Source organism: Mus pahari, chromosome 7 (genome assembly GCF_900095145.1).
Source record: "Mus pahari chromosome 7, PAHARI_EIJ_v1.1, whole genome shotgun sequence".
Classification (NCBI taxonomy): domain Eukaryota; kingdom Metazoa; phylum Chordata; class Mammalia; order Rodentia; family Muridae; genus Mus; species Mus pahari.
Window position 1 is genome coordinate 7951323 of NC_034596.1, and position 18870 is coordinate 7970192.

Genomic DNA, 18870 nt, shown 5'->3' on the forward strand with positions numbered 1-18870 from the left:
GGAAGGAAGGAAGGAAGGAAGGAAGGGAGGGAGGAGGGAGGGAGGGTTTACTTTGTTCACAGTTTGAGGGTTACAGTCCATCATCGCAGGGGAGTCAGAGCAGCAGAAACTAGAGGCCACTGGTCTCATTGGATACAACAGTCAGAAAGCTGAGATGTGAGTGTTTTGGTGCTCAGTGAACATCCTTTTTCATTCAGTTTTGTAGCCCAGTGCCTGCAATGGTGTCACCCACATCTAAAGTGGCTCTTGCTATCTAGAACATTCTTCCCAGACACACACGACCCAGGTGATTGTCTAGATTCTGTCAAGGTGTCTAGCAAGGTTAGCCACCACAGACTTCCCAATCGATTATTTGTGATGATGAACTACAAATAGCATTGATAGCTTTCAGAAGTGCCTACGGTAAGTTCTGTACTGCCAAGACTCAGGACTTCACAGTACCATGGCAGGAGAGAAGTCCCCTCAGACAGCTGCAGGAGCACAAAGGGGAAGGACCAGCCAGGCAACAGATCAGGCCAAGGGTGTGCGACTCAGGGAAGGAAGTCACACTTTCCCCTGGAACCCAGGGCTCTGGGTGACTACTGAAGACTTCATTCCCAGTGCTGGCTGGGTCCAACAAAGCTTTGTATTTCAGACATCTGTGTGTAATGGTCTAGTTAACTAACGGGCAAATAATTTCTTTCCTGCATGGTTTGGGTCAGTCCGAAACAAGTGTGCCCTGGGTACTCATGGCTGCCAGCACATCTGTGTGAGTGATGGAGCAGTGTCCTACCACTGTGACTGCTTCCCTGGATACACCTTGAATGATGACAAGAAGACATGTTCAGGTAACAACTGGCCCTTTAAGTAGGTTTTTTTTTCAATGGGAAAATTTAGGAGGAAGCTGCTTTTTTTTTTTTTTTTAATTTATATCCAGTTATTGTCTTGCTCTGTTACATGGTCTGCTTTCTGTAATTTGATCCAATTTTCTTCTTTCATCTTTTCCTTTCTAATTAATGTCTCTAAGTCTGTTTTATTTTGCTATTATGATAAGATATGCACATCATCAAATCTATTTTTTTTTCCTGTTTTCAAACGTGCAGTTCTGCGGCAGCAGTTACCACAGTCCTCTCTGGGATATTTTCACCCTTCCTATTTAAAGCTTTGAACTCACAGGACAGTGACTGATGTTTCCCACTCTCCCTGGGATGTGTCAGTTTTCCACAAAATGGCCACCGGGACTTGACAGGGATTCTTAGATCAATTTAGGGAGTACTGCCACTTTAACAATCTTCAGGGCACTCAATTCGGTGGTGCTTTCCCACTTGTTTAAGTCTTCTTTAGTTTTCTTCAACAATGTTTTGTAATTTTCAGTGTACAAGTTGTATATGTAAAAATATCCCTAAGTATTTTATTCTTTTTTAATGTTATTGTGAATGGATCTCTTTTTCTCTCTCAACATTCATTTTTGTTATACCCTGCTCTATAATTTTCTAAGGGGTGTTTTATCAAGGATATCTGATTGAGCACATGGCTTCACAGATCTTTGTGTTTATTAAGCAAGAGCACAGGACTAGTAATCTGTTCTACAGTCAAGAGAAGCTGTCTCAAAATATAAAGTGACAGTGATAGAAGACATCTGACGACTGGTGTGTGCATGGGCACACACACACACACACATACACACACACACATACACAAATATACACACACAAACATATACACACACAAGCACACATATACACACATACATACGTATATACACACACATACATACACATATACTCACATACATAGACACATAACACATACACAGATACATACATATATACAAACAGACACATACACGCATATACAGAGACACAAACACACATACATAAACACACATACACAGACACATACACACACATGCATATACATACACATACACATACATACACAAATATATACACACAGTGGGTTATCTAGATTGCCTATCAGTATAGCTCTGAATGTTTAGCTCCAAAGTATGTAAGAGCAAAAATTACACTTCTCAATTTAAATCACTTGATAGAATAGCAGTCCGTTATAGGAAATCACCAGTAGCACTGGCAAGACTGTCGCCGTCTTCTCTTTGTCTGTTGCTTCTCCCTACCAGTGGCTCTCAACCTTCCTAATTCTGAGACCCTTTAATATAGTTCCTTATGTTGTGGTGACCCCCAACCATAAAATTATTTTATTGCTATGTCATAACTGTAACTTTGCTACTGTTATGAATTGTGATGTAATTATCTGATCCACAAGGGGTCATGACCAGCAGTTTGAGAATCCCTGCCCTATAGTGGCCACCTTTAAAAAGCTTTGTGAAATGGCTGGTTTCTGACAGTGACAAGAGCAGAGAGAAATACAATGGACTCTTAAACAAACATTTCTCCAGTGTTTCCTAATAAATTTTTTTTTGTAAAATTAACCTTAGTAAGCATTATTTCCTATTTGCTTTATATGATTTTACCTCCTGAAAAAATGTATTTATGTAAGTGGTAAATGTTGAAGTGAATTATAGATTCCATGGTTTGCTATCGTTCCTTTGTTTTGCCTCTTGTGCTGGGAGATCCAACAAAGTAGCCCCCCACTTTGTTGTAATCCCTTGTAGCTATAACATCTTGGGTATTGTCATTGTCTTCAGACATTGAAGAAGCACGAAGCCTCATTTCCATAGAAGATGCCTGCGGCTGTGGGGCCACGCTGGCATTCCAGGAGAAGGTCAGCTCCCATCTCCAGAAGCTGAACACCAAACATATCCTTTTGGGAAGATTTTCTTCCTCCTCCTATTCCTCAACTCCCTTCCCTTCCCCTCCCTCCCCTTTCTTTCTCCTTCCCCTCCCCCTTCCCCCTCCTCCCCTCCTTTTCTTTTTTGAGACAGGGTCTCATGTAGTCAAGGCTAGCCTCAGACTTGATAAGTAGATGAGGATGGTCTGGAACTTCTGGTCCTCCTATCTACCTCTCCCCGTTGCTGGGATTACAGGTGTGTGCACCCATGCTTGGTTTATGAGGTACTGGGGATTAATCTGAGGGCTTCATCCTGGCTAAGCGAGTACCATGCCAACCATGCTACAAGCCAGACCCTGTCTTCTCTTAAAAATTTATTTGTGAGTTTCAATTACTGATTGACGCACTAATTGGGCAGCAGTAAACATAATAATACCATGGCTGTGGCTTCTAGAAGTCAACCTAGATACTACCACTGAGCCAAACATTTTAGGAAATTCTACTAGCAAGAATCTTATTCATTGCTGGAAGTTAAGCAAGGGGACACATTTGAAAAGAATTAGAGTTTTTTTGTTTGTTTGTTTTGTTTTGTTTTTTTAAGATTTATTTATTTATTTATTTTTTATGTGAGTACATTGTAGCTGTCTTCAGACACACCAGAAGAGGGCAGCAGAACTTATTACAGATGGCTGTGAACCACCATGTGGTTGCTGGGAATTGAACTCAGGACTTCTGGAAGAGCAGTCAGTGCTCTTAACCACTGAGCCATCTCTCTAGCCCCAGAGTTCTTTTTCAATGGCACCATAGACCATTTTTACTCATGCAACATTTAAATGTAAAAACAACATCTTTCTTTGTCTAGTGCTTTTTAATAGCAATTTATGTGCCCAACTGAGCTCTTGCATAACAGAGCAATTAAGCGATTATTCCTTAGAGTAATTTTTTTCTTCTTTTTTTAATTTAAATTTTATTTCATGTGCATTGGTGTTTGCCTGCATGCATGTCTGCATGAGGGTACCAGATCTCCTGGAACTGGAGTTAAAGTAAATTGTGAGCTGCCATATGGGTGCTGGGAATTGAACCAGCAGCCTCTGGAAGAGCAGCCAGTGCTCTTAACCGCTGAAGCCATCTTTCCAGCCCGTTTTAAAGTGACTCTTAGCCAAAAATCTTCCTAGATCCAGAATTAAAAACAAACAAACAAACAAAAACCCCCCAAACCAAAAAGCAAAAGCAGCAGATCTATGGGATGTTGTACCTCAGAGGACATGTGGTTGCACAATTTGTTAAGCCAAGATGTCAAGAAACGGCTTCAAAATGTAACAGGACACCATCTCCAAGTTTCAAAGTCAGCAATCAGAGCACTGGCTCTGGAAAAAGGCTTAACTAACCAAGCACAGCTCAAGTTAACAGCTCTGCTCCTACATACCTCAGAGGAATGGAATTCAGGCTGGGGCCGGTACGACTGACCTAGGAGTGCTCACACTGTGCAGGGGGAACAGGCAGCTTGAAGGAATCTGCCTCCAGAGCATTCACATGCCTAGGACAGTGTTTGTGGTTAGCGGTCACTCACTGTTCCTGTGTAGTACTGTCCCACCACACAAAGAAGAAATCTTTTCTCCCTTCACCCACTAAAGTATATTTCCTACAAAACTATAATCTCCAGAGAGCCAAACCAAGGGACAGTGCTGTAACTCCTTTAATCAAGACTTCATAAGCATTGCTCCCCACTGAGAGATGTTGTTCTAATTAAACTTTCGATGAGAGAGAGTGAGAAAAAAAAAAAAAAGCAAAGCAAGGAGAAGGCCTTGGCAGGAGTGTAATTTCATGATGAATTTTTGAATTTTAGAGTAGGCTTTTGATGAGAAAGTAGTTTTGTTCACTTACAGTGGGATACAATTTTCTTTTGTGTCGAAGCCTTTGAGAGTGTGCTTCTGTTTTTGAATGTTTAAAACGGAATCACTTTGGCCTTAACATCTAGCCACTTGACAACATTTTGAAGAAGTTGAAAGTAATGGAATATGGACAAGTACATCGCTAAACTGTGTAAAACCCTCGCCTGGAAATGTGGAGGGCTTGATATATGCAATCCTAGTTCTCTTGTCACGCTATCTGATGTTCCTGCTAAGAATCTGCCATCATAAATGCTTGACATGATTTGGTAAACAGTGTGAGGGTTTTCTGGAGAGTCATTTTCCAAGGAGATAAATGTGTAGACCCTTATTAAAACAAGCTTTAATGTCTCATAGCTAGGACTGTGAAATCATTAATAAGGTAGTGAAAAGCTTAATGTTTTGTTTTCTACTGATTGAGCCATTTAAGTTTAAATTGTTAATATTAGTAATATGAGCTTATTCATAGAACTTTAGGTCTTTTTTCTCTTGGTCATATTTCTAATACGAACCAGCCTTACTATCGAGAGTGCAAATTTTATGAAATATTTACACATACAAAGATAAAATAATTAAACTGAGAATTTAGAATTGCTTAATATTTTTGATCTCTTTTGCTGGAATATTATTAAAGCTACAATCAAGGGATTATAATACATCTACCTAAAAATAATTTACACAGACTAAGTGGATGTTACATGACACTTTTAATTCATTAATGTCATAGAAATGAACAGCTAAAGGGTACTGGCTATGAACTTATGGTGCTAAGAGTTTTGCTAAGAGAAAAAAAATTGAATTCTATCATTTTTTTTAGCATGCAAATGGCAAAATTACATATTATAAAATTAATATAATAAGCAACAAGTTATAATATTATCTTTAAAAATGTCAATAAGCCTAATATTTTCACTCAAAATATACTGAATATGTATACTTCTTAAGTGCAGCTTATAACTTTTGGAATGAAACAATTCTTTAAATTTTGTGCTACTTGATCTGTTTTGGTTTGTATTGTTTTTAATATAATAAAAGTTCCTATCTTTCTACATTAACTGCATGGTTGATGTTTTTATGATTGTTATTTTTTTCTATTAAGCATATTATGTTGAATGGAATGAATAATTTTTGAATATGTAACAGTTGAGAAACTGAAAGAATAAAATAGTGATACTCTTTCAATAATTTAATCTCACGCTGTTGAGGCATAAAATGTTAGTAAGTTCAGGTAAATGGAAAGAAGTTCGTTTTTTTTGTTTGTTTGTTTGTTTTTTTTTGTTTTTTTTGTTTTGGTGGGGAGGGTTTGATACTGAGTTTCTCTGTGTAGCCCTGGCTGACCTGGAACTCACTTTGTAGATAGACCAGGCTGGCCTCGAACTCAGAAATCTGCCTGCCTCTGTCTCCCAAGAGCTGGGAATAAAGGTGTGCGCCACCACTGCCCAGAAACAAGTTCCTAAATAAAACCAGTGGGGGGGGGGATGTAATTACAGATGTGTGCATGTGCTTGAGCAAGTGTTTGTGCGCATGTGTGCTTATGTCTGTATGGGTGTACATGCACCACAGCACATGTAGACGTGTGTGGACGGTTTGTTGGAACGGGTTCTCTCCTTCCACCACTGTGTTCCAGCAATCCAGCTTGATCATCAGGCTTGGAGGCCAGTGCCTCCCCTCTTGACATGCATGCCACCTTTTAAAAAAATGTATTTATTTGTATTTCATGTGCATTGGTGTTTTGCCTGCATGTATGTTTGTGTGCTGAGGGTGTCAGGTCCTCACACAGCCTACATGTATGTCTGGAATTGTAGTTACAGACAGTTGTGAGCTGCCATGTGGGTGCTGGGAATCGAACCTTCACCTCTGGAAGAACAGTCAGTGCTCATAACCGCTGAGCCATCTCTCTCCAGCCCCACATGCCACTTTTTTATTCATTAATGGACTGTGCCACTTGGCTATTGTAAATGGTGCGGTGTTAAACACAGAGGTACAGGCATCTCTATTGTTATGTTGCTTCTGATTCTTTGGGTATGTCACCCGATAGTGACATGGTTGGATAATATGGTAGCTCTACCTTTAGGTTTTAGTTGTTTGTTTTTTTGAGGAACATCCACACTGAAATAAAAAACACCCAGACCCTTAACTTCTAGATGTGGTGAGACAATAGCCTGAAGTCAAAGGATTCAAAAGTTGTGTGTGCTTGTGGTAGGGAAGACTCTAGTGGGGGAACTTAACACTTCTGTGTGAAGCACACACTAGGATATATGTGCCAATATTGATAGTTGCAGATTATGTTAAAAAGGAAAACCATAAATAACACAAAAACGGGTGAGATCAAATACCTGCATAGGAGTGGGTCTACCTGAACGTCTGGATTTGGGAACTTTGCTAACATTAGGATACCCCAAAGGGACAATGGGGACATGGGAAAATGGCTCAGTGGGTGAAGTGCTTGCTGCAAACATGAGGACCAGTGTTTGGATCCCCAGCACCCCTAGAAGCCTGGTTAGCTGTGCTGCACCTGTAACCCAGCGCTGAGAGGGGATCAAGTGATGCTGGAGTTCATTGGCTCGCCCATTCTGTAAGTTCCAAGGTTATGGAGATATCCTGCCTCAGAAAATGAGATGGCGAGTTATAGAAGATGGTACATGATGTGGGTCTCTGGTCTGCACATGTGCTTCCACATACATGCACACATGAGGGAAGATGTATAACAAGTTAAAAGAAATATAGAAAAATCACTCTCTGGTCAGAAAAGCTCTAACACCTCACATATTTTGAGACGGGAGGGTATGCCACAATGCAGTTGTAGCTTTAATGACCCAAATGTCATAATACTCCCATTACAAGGACCCTTGACATAATTTTTAAGGTGCTTTAAGGATTTGTGTTGGCTAGTCCTATGTCAGCTTGATGCACAAACTAGAGTTATCTGAAAGGAGAAAATGCTGTAAGGCATTTTAAAAAACTAGTTATTGATTGGAGAGGGCCCAGACCATTGTATGTGGTGCCATCCGGGCTGGTGGTTCTGGGCTCTATAAGAAAGCAAACTGAGCAAGCCAGTAAGCAGTTCTCTAAGGCCCCTGCATCTGTTCTTGCCTCCAGGTTGCTACTGCCCTGTTTGAGTTCCTGTGCCGACTTTCTTAGATAATAAACAGCAGTATGGAAAGTGTAAGCCAACTAAAACCTTTCAAGCTCATCACCTTGCCTTTTGGTCATGGAGTTTTGTCGCAGCCATAGGAACCTTAACTAAGACAGATTCCAACGCAAAATAATAGTGCCCACTCTTAAATTGCTTCAGAGGGTTCTGTAGTTCCCTCAAAGAAGGCAGTCCTCAAAATGCACATCTGCACTGCCATTTATTATTTGTCTAATGGTGCCAGCCTACCAAATGCAACAATTGCCTTTTCCTTTCAAGAATGTTGGTCGGGGTGGCGTGGAGCGGTTAGAGAAAACACAGAACTCTTGAGACCTTTTTTTGGAAGAGGCTTCCTTTAGCTTATACTGACACCTGACGCACGACTGTTAGCGTGGTGTTGTAACACAGCGGCGGGGATGAAAGGACGGCGCTGAGGGCGACACGGATGGCAGGTCGTTAACCTGGGCAGAAAGGCTGGAAGCCGAGATACAGGTCCAGAGGCAGTGAAGAACAGTGATCGACTTCACCCCACACTAATTACACAACCACCCCCAACGCCCGCGCAGGCGCACAACAACCAGCACGGGCGGGAGGCCACGCCGGAAGTTCTCTAAGCGCCCCGGATGCGACTGGGCGGCGGTGGTTGCCAGGCGACGGGAGCTTCTCCGATCCACCAGTGCTCGCAAATGGAGGTGTAGAACCCGTTATATATAGCGGGCCTTGACCGCCGTGGGCCGTCTTCTCCGAGTTCCCACGATGTTCTTCTACCTGAGTAAGAAAGTGAGTTTCTCCTGGGGACCGCCGTCGCGACGCCTCCGTTCCTGTAGCCCGCCGGTGCCCGCATTCTCTCGGGACTGTAGGCGGCTGCCAGGCAGCTTCTCCATCTTCCTGTCACCTATCTCCTCGCGCAGGTCTCTGAGCCCCGGTAGTCCTTGGCCGAGCCAGCAGCTCTTTCTCAGGATTCTTCCACATTCCAGTCATGCCAAGTTTCTTTTTAGTGATAAAAAGTGATCACCAAGCGCTGGTGGTCTTTCCTCTGCTACTTGTTGATCCAGATGATAGATTATCACAGGCTGCCCTAAGAGAGGAATGTAAGTGTGGTGTGGGAAAGGAAGTAAGAGCAGCAATACGGATTTATGTCTCAGTTCCCGCCTTTAAAGCTGCCTCCCCCACCGCTTCCCGCCGGCTTCCTTGGCAATCACCTTCCTTTATGTGCACTTCTTTATAGAATGCTAGGGCTCGGAACATTTAAGACCACAGCCATTTTCATAATAACTCATTTTGCTGCAGGGCGTTATCTTTCTCTCTCCCTTCTTCATGCTCGTTTTTTTGAGACAGGATATTGCTTTGTAGCCCAGGCCAGCTTCCAACTAAAGATCCTTCTGCCCCAGTCTCCTAAGTGTTGAGATTGGTAACATGGGCCATGACGAGTTCGAGGAGGTTTCTTCTTGGAAGATGTTTGTCAGTCTGTATATCTCCTGGATGGTGATCTGCCAACTCCTTCGTGAAAAGCTAGCATCACTGCAATTCTTGTTACAGATTGCTGTTCCCAATAATGTGAAGCTGAAGTGTATATCCTGGAACAAGGACCAAGGGTTCATAGCATGTGGCGGTGAGGATGGATTACTGAAAGTTTTGAGACTGGAGACACAGACAGGTAAGTGACCGTCACCAGTACAGATGTGTGGAAGTGGTAGGAAAAAGTGGGTAGTGAGACCTGCTTATGGGATTTGTCATTATATATATATATATATATATATATATATATATATATACTGTAGCTTCAGACACACCAGAAGAAGGTATTAGATCCCATTACAGATGGTTGTGAGCCACCATGTGGTTGCTGGGAATTGAACTCCGGACCTCTGCAAGAGCAGTCAACGCTCTTAACCGCTGAGCCATCTCTCCAGCCCGAAGTTTTAATTTTTTTAAAAGGCGTTTATTCTTTTGGGTAGGGGTGTTTTGCCTGAATGTATTTTATGGTGTCACATGCATGTAGTGCCTGTGGGGGCCAGAAGAGGGCTTGGGATCCTTTCCTTTGTAACTGGTTACAGATGGTTTGTAGGTGCTGAGAACTGACCTCTGGTTCTCTTCAAGAACAACATGTGTTCTTAACCACAGACCCATCTCTCAAGCCCTCCTGTCACTGTTTCTGAGACAGAGTCTTCTGAGACCGGCCTGAAAAGTTGCCATGTAGGACAGGCTAGTTGGCCTAGAAACTTCCATCTGTCTCTGCCTCCTGTGTCCTCTCTGCGATTACAGGTGCATGCTCTGATCCCTGTGTTATGTATGAGTTCTGGAGCTCTGAGGTCAGGCCCTCACACTTGCACAGCAAGCTGTTTACTGAGCCATCTCCTGAGGAGATGTCTTATTTATTGGCACAGCCTTTCATTAAGCCCTTCAGATCCAGCGGATACTGGTAAAGTATTTTTTTGTAAGATGTATATCAGTATTATCAGATTTTTGTTCTCATGCCAGCTTGATTGATTTTATTTCCACTTGATCTTTAAAAAAGTCTCTCTCTCTCTCTCTCTCTCTCTCTCTCACACACACACACACACACACACACACACACACACACACATGCATTTGAGAACTGTTTTGGGGGGCATTTTCAAGATAAGGTTTCTCTGTGTAGCCCTGGGTGTCCTGGAATTCACTCTGTAGACCAGGCTGGCCTAGAACTCAGAGATCTCTCTGCCTTTACCTCCTGAGTGCTGGGATTAAAGATGCATACTACCATACCAGAGTTAACATTTATTCTTTCTTACTAGTGCAGTATTTGACCATGTGTTTATATTGTTGAGAAAGTTACTGAGACAGCAGCCAGGTAATTAAAACTGGTGGTTTTAGAGAACACTTGAGGAATTTTTCTCTGTTTTGAGAATAAAGAATATTTTTTTTACAGTGTCTTTTAAAAAATGATTTATTTCTGTTTTATGTGCATTGGTGTTTATGTGATGTGTGCATGTGTGTCTCTGTGATGGTGTCAGATTCCCCGGAACTGGAGTTACAGATGTTTGTGAGCTGCCATGTGGGTGCTGGGAATTGAGCCTGGGTCCTCTGAAAGAGCAACCAATGTTCTTAACACAGAGCCATCTTTTCAGCCCACTCATAGTATCATAGAGAGCAGATTTCTTAAGGATTGAGTTTTATCATTCACATCTTTACAAACCCCCAAGGTTATTATAACATTTGTATATTTAAAATAAATGTTCTAAGTGATCTGTTTTATGTCTAACACATTTTCTTTCTTTCTTTCTTTCTTTTTTTATATTTATTTTATGTTTATATGAGTACACTGATGCTGTCTTCAGATACACTAGAAGAGGGCATTAGATCCAATTACAGATGGTTGTGAGCCACCATGTGGTTGCTGGGAATTGAACTCAAGACCTTTGGAAGAGTAGCCAGTGCTCTTAACCGCTGAGTCATCTCTCCAGCCCCTTTAACACATTTTCTAAGTGACTATAAACTGTAAAGTTCTTGTAGTTTCCTTCAAATGTGTCATGCCTTTTCTTGTGGCAGTCACTGCAGCTCCATGTGTGGTCATTCCCCCTGTGTCTGCACAGGTCCTCTTTTGGTTCCTGAAAGGTACAGAGCCTTTTCAGTCGCTGTTTGCTATACTGGGAGACCACCCACTCCCCGCATCTCTTTGCCATATGTGCCGTCTCAGCTGAGATATTATTTCTTTAGGAAGCTGCCCTGGTGCCCACTTCTCTCTAATTAACCAGCTGTTACTGTTTCTTATTTTGCCTCCACTTTCCCAAATTATAATTACATGACGTCCTATCTGTCCGTCCCACCCCCATGGAATGCAAGCTTTCTGGAAGGAGAAAGGACTGTTTTGTTTATTTTATGGCCAGAAACTCCCATAGTGCCTAGACATAGTGTACATATCACCGTTTGTTGAATGAATGAATGAATGAATGAATGAATGAGTGCATGAATGACCATGACATTCTGGGAAACAGTTAAAACTAGACTCTAACATCTTGGCTATTTAGTCCCTTATAAGGTTTTACAGATCTTAATTTATGTCCATATACGTTTCTACTTATGATCTCTTAGGAGAATATTAAGTAATGGTGATTTCATATTTAATACATTGAGCTAAATCTTCCTGCACTTTGCTTTATTTTGATAGAACAATGTCTTGCAAGGCATCTGCATGTTACTGCTCGCCTTTACACCAGGAGAAAAATAATTCAGAAGAAAGAACACTTGAAAAATCGTATAATATCTCAATATACATACCCTTCTAATAACTCAAGATATGCCAAAATCTTATACCCTTTTGCTTCAATATATTTAATCATAGACTTCTTTTTAATTGTTTTAGATGACTCAAAGCTGAGAGGTCTAGCTGCCCCTAGTAACCTTTCCATGAACCAGAATCTTGAAGGTCATAGTGGTGAGTCATTTCAGTTTTTGGTTTGTTTGTTTGTTGTTTTCTCTGTGTAGCCCTGGCTATCCTGGAACTTGCTTTGTAGACCAGGCTGGCCTCGAACTCAGAGACATCCTGTGCCTCCATCCCCCAAGTGCTGGAATTAGAGGCGAGCGCTACCACCACCTGGCTTCACATAACTTCTTAATTTGTCATGTTTAAACAGCATTTAGACATTTAAGTCATCATCTACTTAATGTAGAAATGTCAAACGAACATGTTAAGTTAAATACTATTATTTAAAAAAAATAGTATTGATAGTAATCATTTTTATTAAGCTATAATCCATATGTCTAATATGATAATTGGGATATTATCCAACACTTTTGCAGAAATTAAATATCATCTCTGATAAATCTGAAAAACCCTGGCTATTAATTTGTACATTATAAGATTGTGTTATCTCTCTGTGGAATTTTAAATAAATGTATTATCCTCTTAAAGGATCTGTCCTGTGATTCCAAGTTAAAGGAGACTAAAAGGATAGAACAGAAGTGTCTTAGGCGGGAGCCTAGACTGAGAAAAGCAAGGGCCTCTTTGGGACACTTTGACAGCTGATGATATTTGAATGGACTGTTTTAGATGATATTTATTCAGTGTTAATTTCTTATTTGTAGTATGGATTATAAAGAGACCATCATTAGGAAATACACACTAAAAGTATTTAGGATAAGAAAATGAAATCAGTCATTCCTAGAACCTAGAGGCCTAAGATGTACTCCAGGGTTTGGAACAGCATGGGAAACTGGCATGGGAGGGAAAGAGAAAATGAACGATGGGACACACGGACAGAGAGCAAATGAGTACCCTGAGGACAGCGTGGCCTCCTCAGGGCTCTTCTCCTTGGGAGGCAGGCCGGTTTGGTAGTCGTGATTTTACCTGCTCCACACCAGCTCTATGGCACTTGCTGTTAGCTGGCTGTGAGAGGGGCTTTGAAGGTGAGAGACAGAGGAACATATGCAAAAGGATTTTGCACTGTAGCAGAAAATTAGTAATATTAGTAATGGCACATCATGAAGTTTTTATATTCATATTCAAATTTTAATATTTAAGACTGACTATGCACAAAGTATTGATTTTAACATCCCGTGTTCATTTACACAAAGACACAGCTTTGAAACACATTGTAGTCACCTTAGAGTTTCCGAATTGTTTTTCTTTTATGTTCTAGGTGCTGTTCAAGTTGTAACGTGGAATGAACAGTATCAGAAGCTGACTACCAGTGATCAAAATGGGCTTATCATCGTCTGGATGCTGTATAAAGGTGTATTAGGAGAGTTTCTTTAAAAAAGTATTTTACTCTGTGTGTGCCTTGTGTGTGTCTGTGCCTTGTGTGTGTGTGCCTTGTGTGTGTGCCTAGTGCATAGGAAGCCTTGGAAGTCACAATAGGGCGTCAGATCCACCGAAGCTGGTGTGACTGGCTGTTGTGAGTTGCCTTGTGGGATTGCTGGGAATTGAATTCTGGTCCTCTGCAAGATAAGCCAAGTCCTGTAATCCACTCAACTCTCTCCCTATGAATGTGAGAGCTATGCTAAGAATTTAAAGACTGTGTCATTTGTGCATATGTACATTTGCCACACATATGGAGTCCAGAGGACAATTTGTGGGAGCTGGTTCTCTTCATCATGTGAGACCCTAGGTTTTAATGAAGGTTGTCAGGCTTGACAGCGAGCACCTTTGACCCCTGAGCCATCTCTCTGGCTCAGGAGAGCTGCTTTGATTTTTACAAACCAGAATCTGAGCACGGTATTTGGATGGAGAAATAGCATCTTAGCAATAGACCTGCAGCCAGGTCCAATAGTCTGTATCCTGCCTGCTCTTGGATCTGTTACCCTGTTACCCTACATTAGGAAAGTGACTGTTGACATCTCCACAATGAACTGAGTCACTTAGAATAGTTTCCATATAAAATAACTCTCCCTCCCATCACCCCAGATTTCCAATAAGAATTAATTCCTGTGTGGTCAGCTGGAGTTAATATTAGATAAAAACACATTTATGAAGAAATCAAAGTCAAGACTTCCTTTATTGCATTTCCTGTATTGGGCGAGTAAGCTTCCTTTTCTTTGTGGATTCAGTTTATCTCATCCCTAAGGAATGACTCACAGCTTGTGCCTCTTGTCTCTCAGAGAACTGGAGAAGGGGAGGGTTGGGGAGGGGAGAGGAAGAGAAAGATGAACTGAGATGCATCTCTATTACTAGGAAAACAACTCAGAATACATATTTTCTTAAGGCTGGGAAAGGCTTAGTTAAATATGTACACTTGTAAAAAGATTCTGGATACCCTATTTACAAATTACTTTGTAAAGCTTTACTTTTCATTATGTGTCTGTGTGTGCCATCCGGTGGCAGCATGTGTGTGGGCACAGGTGCCTGAGGAAGCCAGAGGTGTCATGTCCCTCTGCAGTTGGAGTTAAAGGCAGTTGTGAGCTACCTTGTGTGGGTGTTGGGAATTGAACTTGGGTTGTCTGGAGCGTTGTACATGCTCTTAAGTGCTGAGCCATCTGTCCAGCTTCCCATTTATAAATTCTTCATTACAGAAATGTCATGTTGTATTTGAACTTTACTTTGAAATTTTGTGTGCCTCTGTGTGTGTATTGTGTGTGCCCAACATGTCACAATGTATGTGCAGAGATGAAGGATAATGTTTAAAAGTCATTTCTCTCCTGCCGTGTGAGTTCCAGGGGTGGAGGACTGCCCCAGCCTTGGAGGTTCCAGGGATGGAGCACCAGTCCCCAGCCTTGGGGGCAAGCCTCTTACCTGCTGAGTTATCTTACTGAAGCCATACTTGATAACTTCCAAAACAGGCTGAGTTTTAACTAATACTATGCTGAATTTCTTGTTTTTTTAAAAAAGATTTATTTATTATTATACATAAGTTCACTGTAACTGACTTCAGACACACCAGAAGAGGGTGCCAGATCTCATTATGGGTGGTTGTGAGCCACCATGTGGTTGCTGGGATTTGAACTCAGGACCTCCAGAAGAGCAGTCAGTGCCCTTACCTGCTGAGCCATCTCACCAGCCCCTATGCTGAATTTTTAATCATAATTAATGTGATAATTAATCATCACAGGAGCTTATGCATAAATGTAAAGCTGTTATTGTTACATTTTCCTCACTATCTGAATAGATCACCCAGTAGGAAAAGTTGGGTTTTTAGAAAACTCATCTATTTCAGCTCTGAAAAAGCAAATGCAATTTCATATTCTTAATTGATAAGAAGAGAGAAATATCAAAATAAGAGAGGGATATTTGTAATATTTTCTATGATAATCTTGAAGCAATTAGGGATAATAACTAATCAAACTTTTGTTTGTGGTGATTTGAAGGCTTTGACGTGAAATGCCTTAGGATGTAGAACACTTTACAATTATTTATCGAAGAGAGTGTTTTTAGAAGTTAGCAATCTCTCTCTCTCTCTCTCTCTCTCTCTCTCTCTCTCTCTCTCTCTCTCTCTCCTTCCCTCCCTCCTTCTTTCCTTCCTTCCTCCCTCCCTCCCTCCTTCCTTCCTTGACAGGCCTCAACTTATGATCCTCCTGCCTCAGTCTTCCAAGTGCTATGATTAGTGGTATGCATGACAGTGCCCAGAAAATAATATCAACCCTTAAGCACCAGGTGATAAATGTGAAAGTTTTTCTTTTTTTAAATCAGGGTTTCTCTGTGTAGCCTGGCTGTCCTGGAACTCACTCTGTAGACCTTGAACTCAGAAATCCTCCTGCCTCTTCCTCCTGAGTGCAGGGATTAAAGGCGTAAGTCACCTCCTCCTGGCCTGACCAATGTGAAGGTTTTGACTGTACTTTTGTAAACTTGTGAACACAGGCTCTTGGTATGAGGAGATGATCAACAACCGCAACAAGTCTGTGGTTCGAAGCATGAGCTGGAACGCTGACGGACAGAAGATCTGCATTGTGTATGAAGATGGAGCTGTGATAGTCGGCTCCGTAGACGGTAATCCAGTCACTGGACATTGGCTGGAGACCAGGGGTTGCTGACTACCTTAAAGATTTAAGTTAATTATCATTCTGAAAAATTGACACTAAGAAAAAAAAGCGTCTGTTTTGTGACTATTATATGATTTGTACATTAGGAACCACCTTGTGATTTTAACCTCTGACCTGGAAGTATTTTCAAGACAAGTCTACTGTTTCACTTTCCTACAGTAGTACTGAAAACAACTAAATCAATTTCTCAGTATCATTTTTAAATAGGGCCTTTATATAATTGATCTTCCTATTGGTTAGAAATGTAATGTATCGTATTGTATACAAATGTAGATTTTAGTTTCAAAAGTATAAAATTAGAAAAATCCTATTTCCAGTTGAACAGAATTATGCAGTTGTCATATTTTATAGCCTAAAATACCCCTTTCTTTCAAATTCTAGTCCACAGTGAGATTGCATCTTCTGTGAGTCTGCATCTTGGGTTTAATATAAAAAAAATCCGTATGGGAACAGTTTGAAATCACTGTCATAGTTTCACGTGTGTGCTCATTGTGTCACCCAGTGTGACTGAGAGCCTAGAAAGCAGTAGCTGTAGCTTAGGAGTTCAAGGCACAACAGCGAAAAACTTTTCTGACCTGCATCCTGCATCAGAAGTGACCCTGAGTAATAGGCTGTCACCGGTAAGCAGCCAGTGGTACACCAGGCAAGGAACATGCAGGAACACAACCAAAGGCAGATGGGGAGAGATCAGAGAGGACTTCCTGGAGGAGGAGATGTATGTGCTGCGGCATTAGCCACAGGTGGGTTGGTTGACGAGTAGCATGTCTCAGGGCCAAGGAATAGCTTTGGAAGAGAAAAAAAGAATTTCACAAAAAGACACTGAAAGTAAACATCTTGGAGACAAAGGACTCTAAGCCTCCTGGAAGAGAGTATCAAGAAGGAGAGTGTGGTCCGAAAAGAAAGGACAAGAATAGGATAGACCCATTGTCAATTGGCCTCAGCATCAGGCAGTCACAGCCCCATGCAGGATGCTTTAATGGAGCTGTATGGTAGCAGGCAGACTGGAGCAACTTAAAATTGAGTGGACCACAAGGAAGTGAGACCTCAACACTGTAATAAAGTAAAAAATGTGGCTGGGAGGGACTGTAGAAATAGGGCAGTGCTGGGAGGTTTAGGGTCAGGCGAAGGGGTTTGGTTTTGTTTGTTTTTATTCAAGGTGCTTAGGAGTTTGATGTGTATTTAAACATGTGTAAGCCAGGGCATGGAGAGAGGAGTTTAAAGAAGAGCGATGAGGACGATCTCCTGGGTGAGCTTTGTAGCATTGGGAAGAGGCTGATCACAGGCTTGGGCGGAGGCTTGGTCATAGAAGGGCTCATCCCGGAGCTGCCTTTCCTACTGTGCTGGTGCAGCAGAAAGGCCCAGCTTGGGTTCCTTAAGCTCTGGGTGTTTGAGGGTGCGAGCGATGAAGAGCTGCTTCTGAGAGAGCTTGTGTGCTTTTTTATTTTTTATTTATTTTATTTTTTTATTTTATTTTTATTTTATATATTTTTTCGAGACAGGGTTTCTCTGTCTAGTCCTGGCTGTCCTGGAACTCACTTTGTAGACGAGGCTGGCCTCGAACTCAGAAATCCGCCTGCCTCTGCCTCCCAAGTGCTGGGATTAAAGGCGTGGCACCACCACTGTTTGGCGCTTTTGTGTTTCCTTGAGTAGATGACTCACTCATCTGACTGGGAGTAGAAGAGACAGTGTGAAACAGCTGCTACTGGAAAGGCCTCAGTGTTACACAGCTTATGAGGGCTAATAAATATTTATTGACCAAATTAATTGAGTGGCTGCATGAAGCTGTGAGGACTGTGAGTGCTTTAGGGGATCAATATTCAGAAGCAGTTGTTGGAGGATCACAGCTCTGAGCTGGTTATAACTGACTCCGCTTTGTTTTAGGGAATCGGATTTGGGGGAAAGACCTGAAGGGAATTCAGCTGTGCCATGTGACCTGGTCTGCAGATAGTAAAATCCTACTTTTTGGAATGGCAAATGGAGAAATACACATTTATGATAATCAAGGAAATTTTATAGTAAGTGTATAGATTCATTATATTAGGATAATTTTCTATGATTAGTTTAGATATTATATATGTTTGGCTTTATTATGATAGTTACAATAGTTTGTAGACTTTGTCTTTATTCAGTTTTAATTTTCTAATCATCTAAACAATTTTAAAAGTTAAAAGACAAATCTTAGCTTTTCGGGGTTATGGTATGGTGCTTTGAATGGGAATGGCTCCCATGGCTCATCTATTGGAATGCTGGGTCTCCCCTAGGTGAAACTGTTTGGGAAGGATTAGGAGGTGTGGCCTAGTTGGAGGAGGTGTGTGACTGGGGGTGGGCTTTGAGATTTCAAAAGCCCACACCAGACCTATTCTCTCTCGGTCTCTCTGTCTCTCTGTCTCTGTCTCTGTCTCCCCCCCCCCCGGGGGGGGGATCAGGATGTGAAGCTCTCAGCTACTGCTCCAGTGCCATGCCTGTCTGCTTCATGCCATGAGGATCATTGACTAACTCTTTAAAACTTTGAAAAACTTCCAATCAAATCTTTTTCTTTTTAAAATAAGAGTTGCCTTGGGTCTGAGCATTGGTGGTGCACACCTTTAATCCCAGCATTCAGGAGGCAGAGGCAGAGGCAGAGAGGTGGAGGGGCGGAGGGGCGGAGGGGCGGAGAGGTGGAGGGGC

At 41.7% G+C, this 18870-nt stretch overlaps 2 protein-coding genes across 5 annotated transcripts in view; both read left to right on the top strand.

Moving 5' to 3' along the window:
- The window catches only part of Matn3 (matrilin 3), a 27006-nt gene extending 21335 nt beyond the window's left edge, over positions 1-5671 (top strand). The window contains exons 6-8 of one of the 2 annotated variants that reach the window (XM_029540952.1): positions 702-827; positions 2645-2755; positions 4710-4854. In XM_029540952.1, the coding sequence (XP_029396812.1) occupies positions 702-827; positions 2645-2755; positions 4710-4765 (293 nt within the window). In that variant the 3' untranslated portion in view covers positions 4766-4854. Of the gene's footprint in view, positions 1-701; positions 828-2644; positions 2756-4709 lie in introns of both variants that reach the window. The other variant, XM_021202242.1, reaches the window with a different exon arrangement.
- Positions 5672-8247: 2576 nt separating this feature from the next.
- The window catches only part of Wdr35 (WD repeat domain 35), a 55275-nt gene continuing 44652 nt past the window's right edge, over positions 8248-18870 (top strand). Inside the window, exons 1-6 of one of the 3 annotated variants that reach the window (XM_021202791.1) lie at positions 8248-8529; positions 9289-9406; positions 12095-12166; positions 13371-13463; positions 16022-16150; positions 18085-18218. In XM_021202791.1, coding sequence (XP_021058450.1) covers positions 8506-8529; positions 9289-9406; positions 12095-12166; positions 13371-13463; positions 16022-16150; positions 18085-18218 — 570 coding nt within the window. In that variant the 5' untranslated portion in view covers positions 8248-8505. Of the gene's footprint in view, positions 8530-9288; positions 9407-12094; positions 12167-13370; positions 13464-16021; positions 16151-17359; positions 17450-18084; positions 18219-18870 lie in introns of those variants that run through there. The other 2 variants (XM_021202792.1, XM_029540830.1) reach the window with 2 other exon arrangements.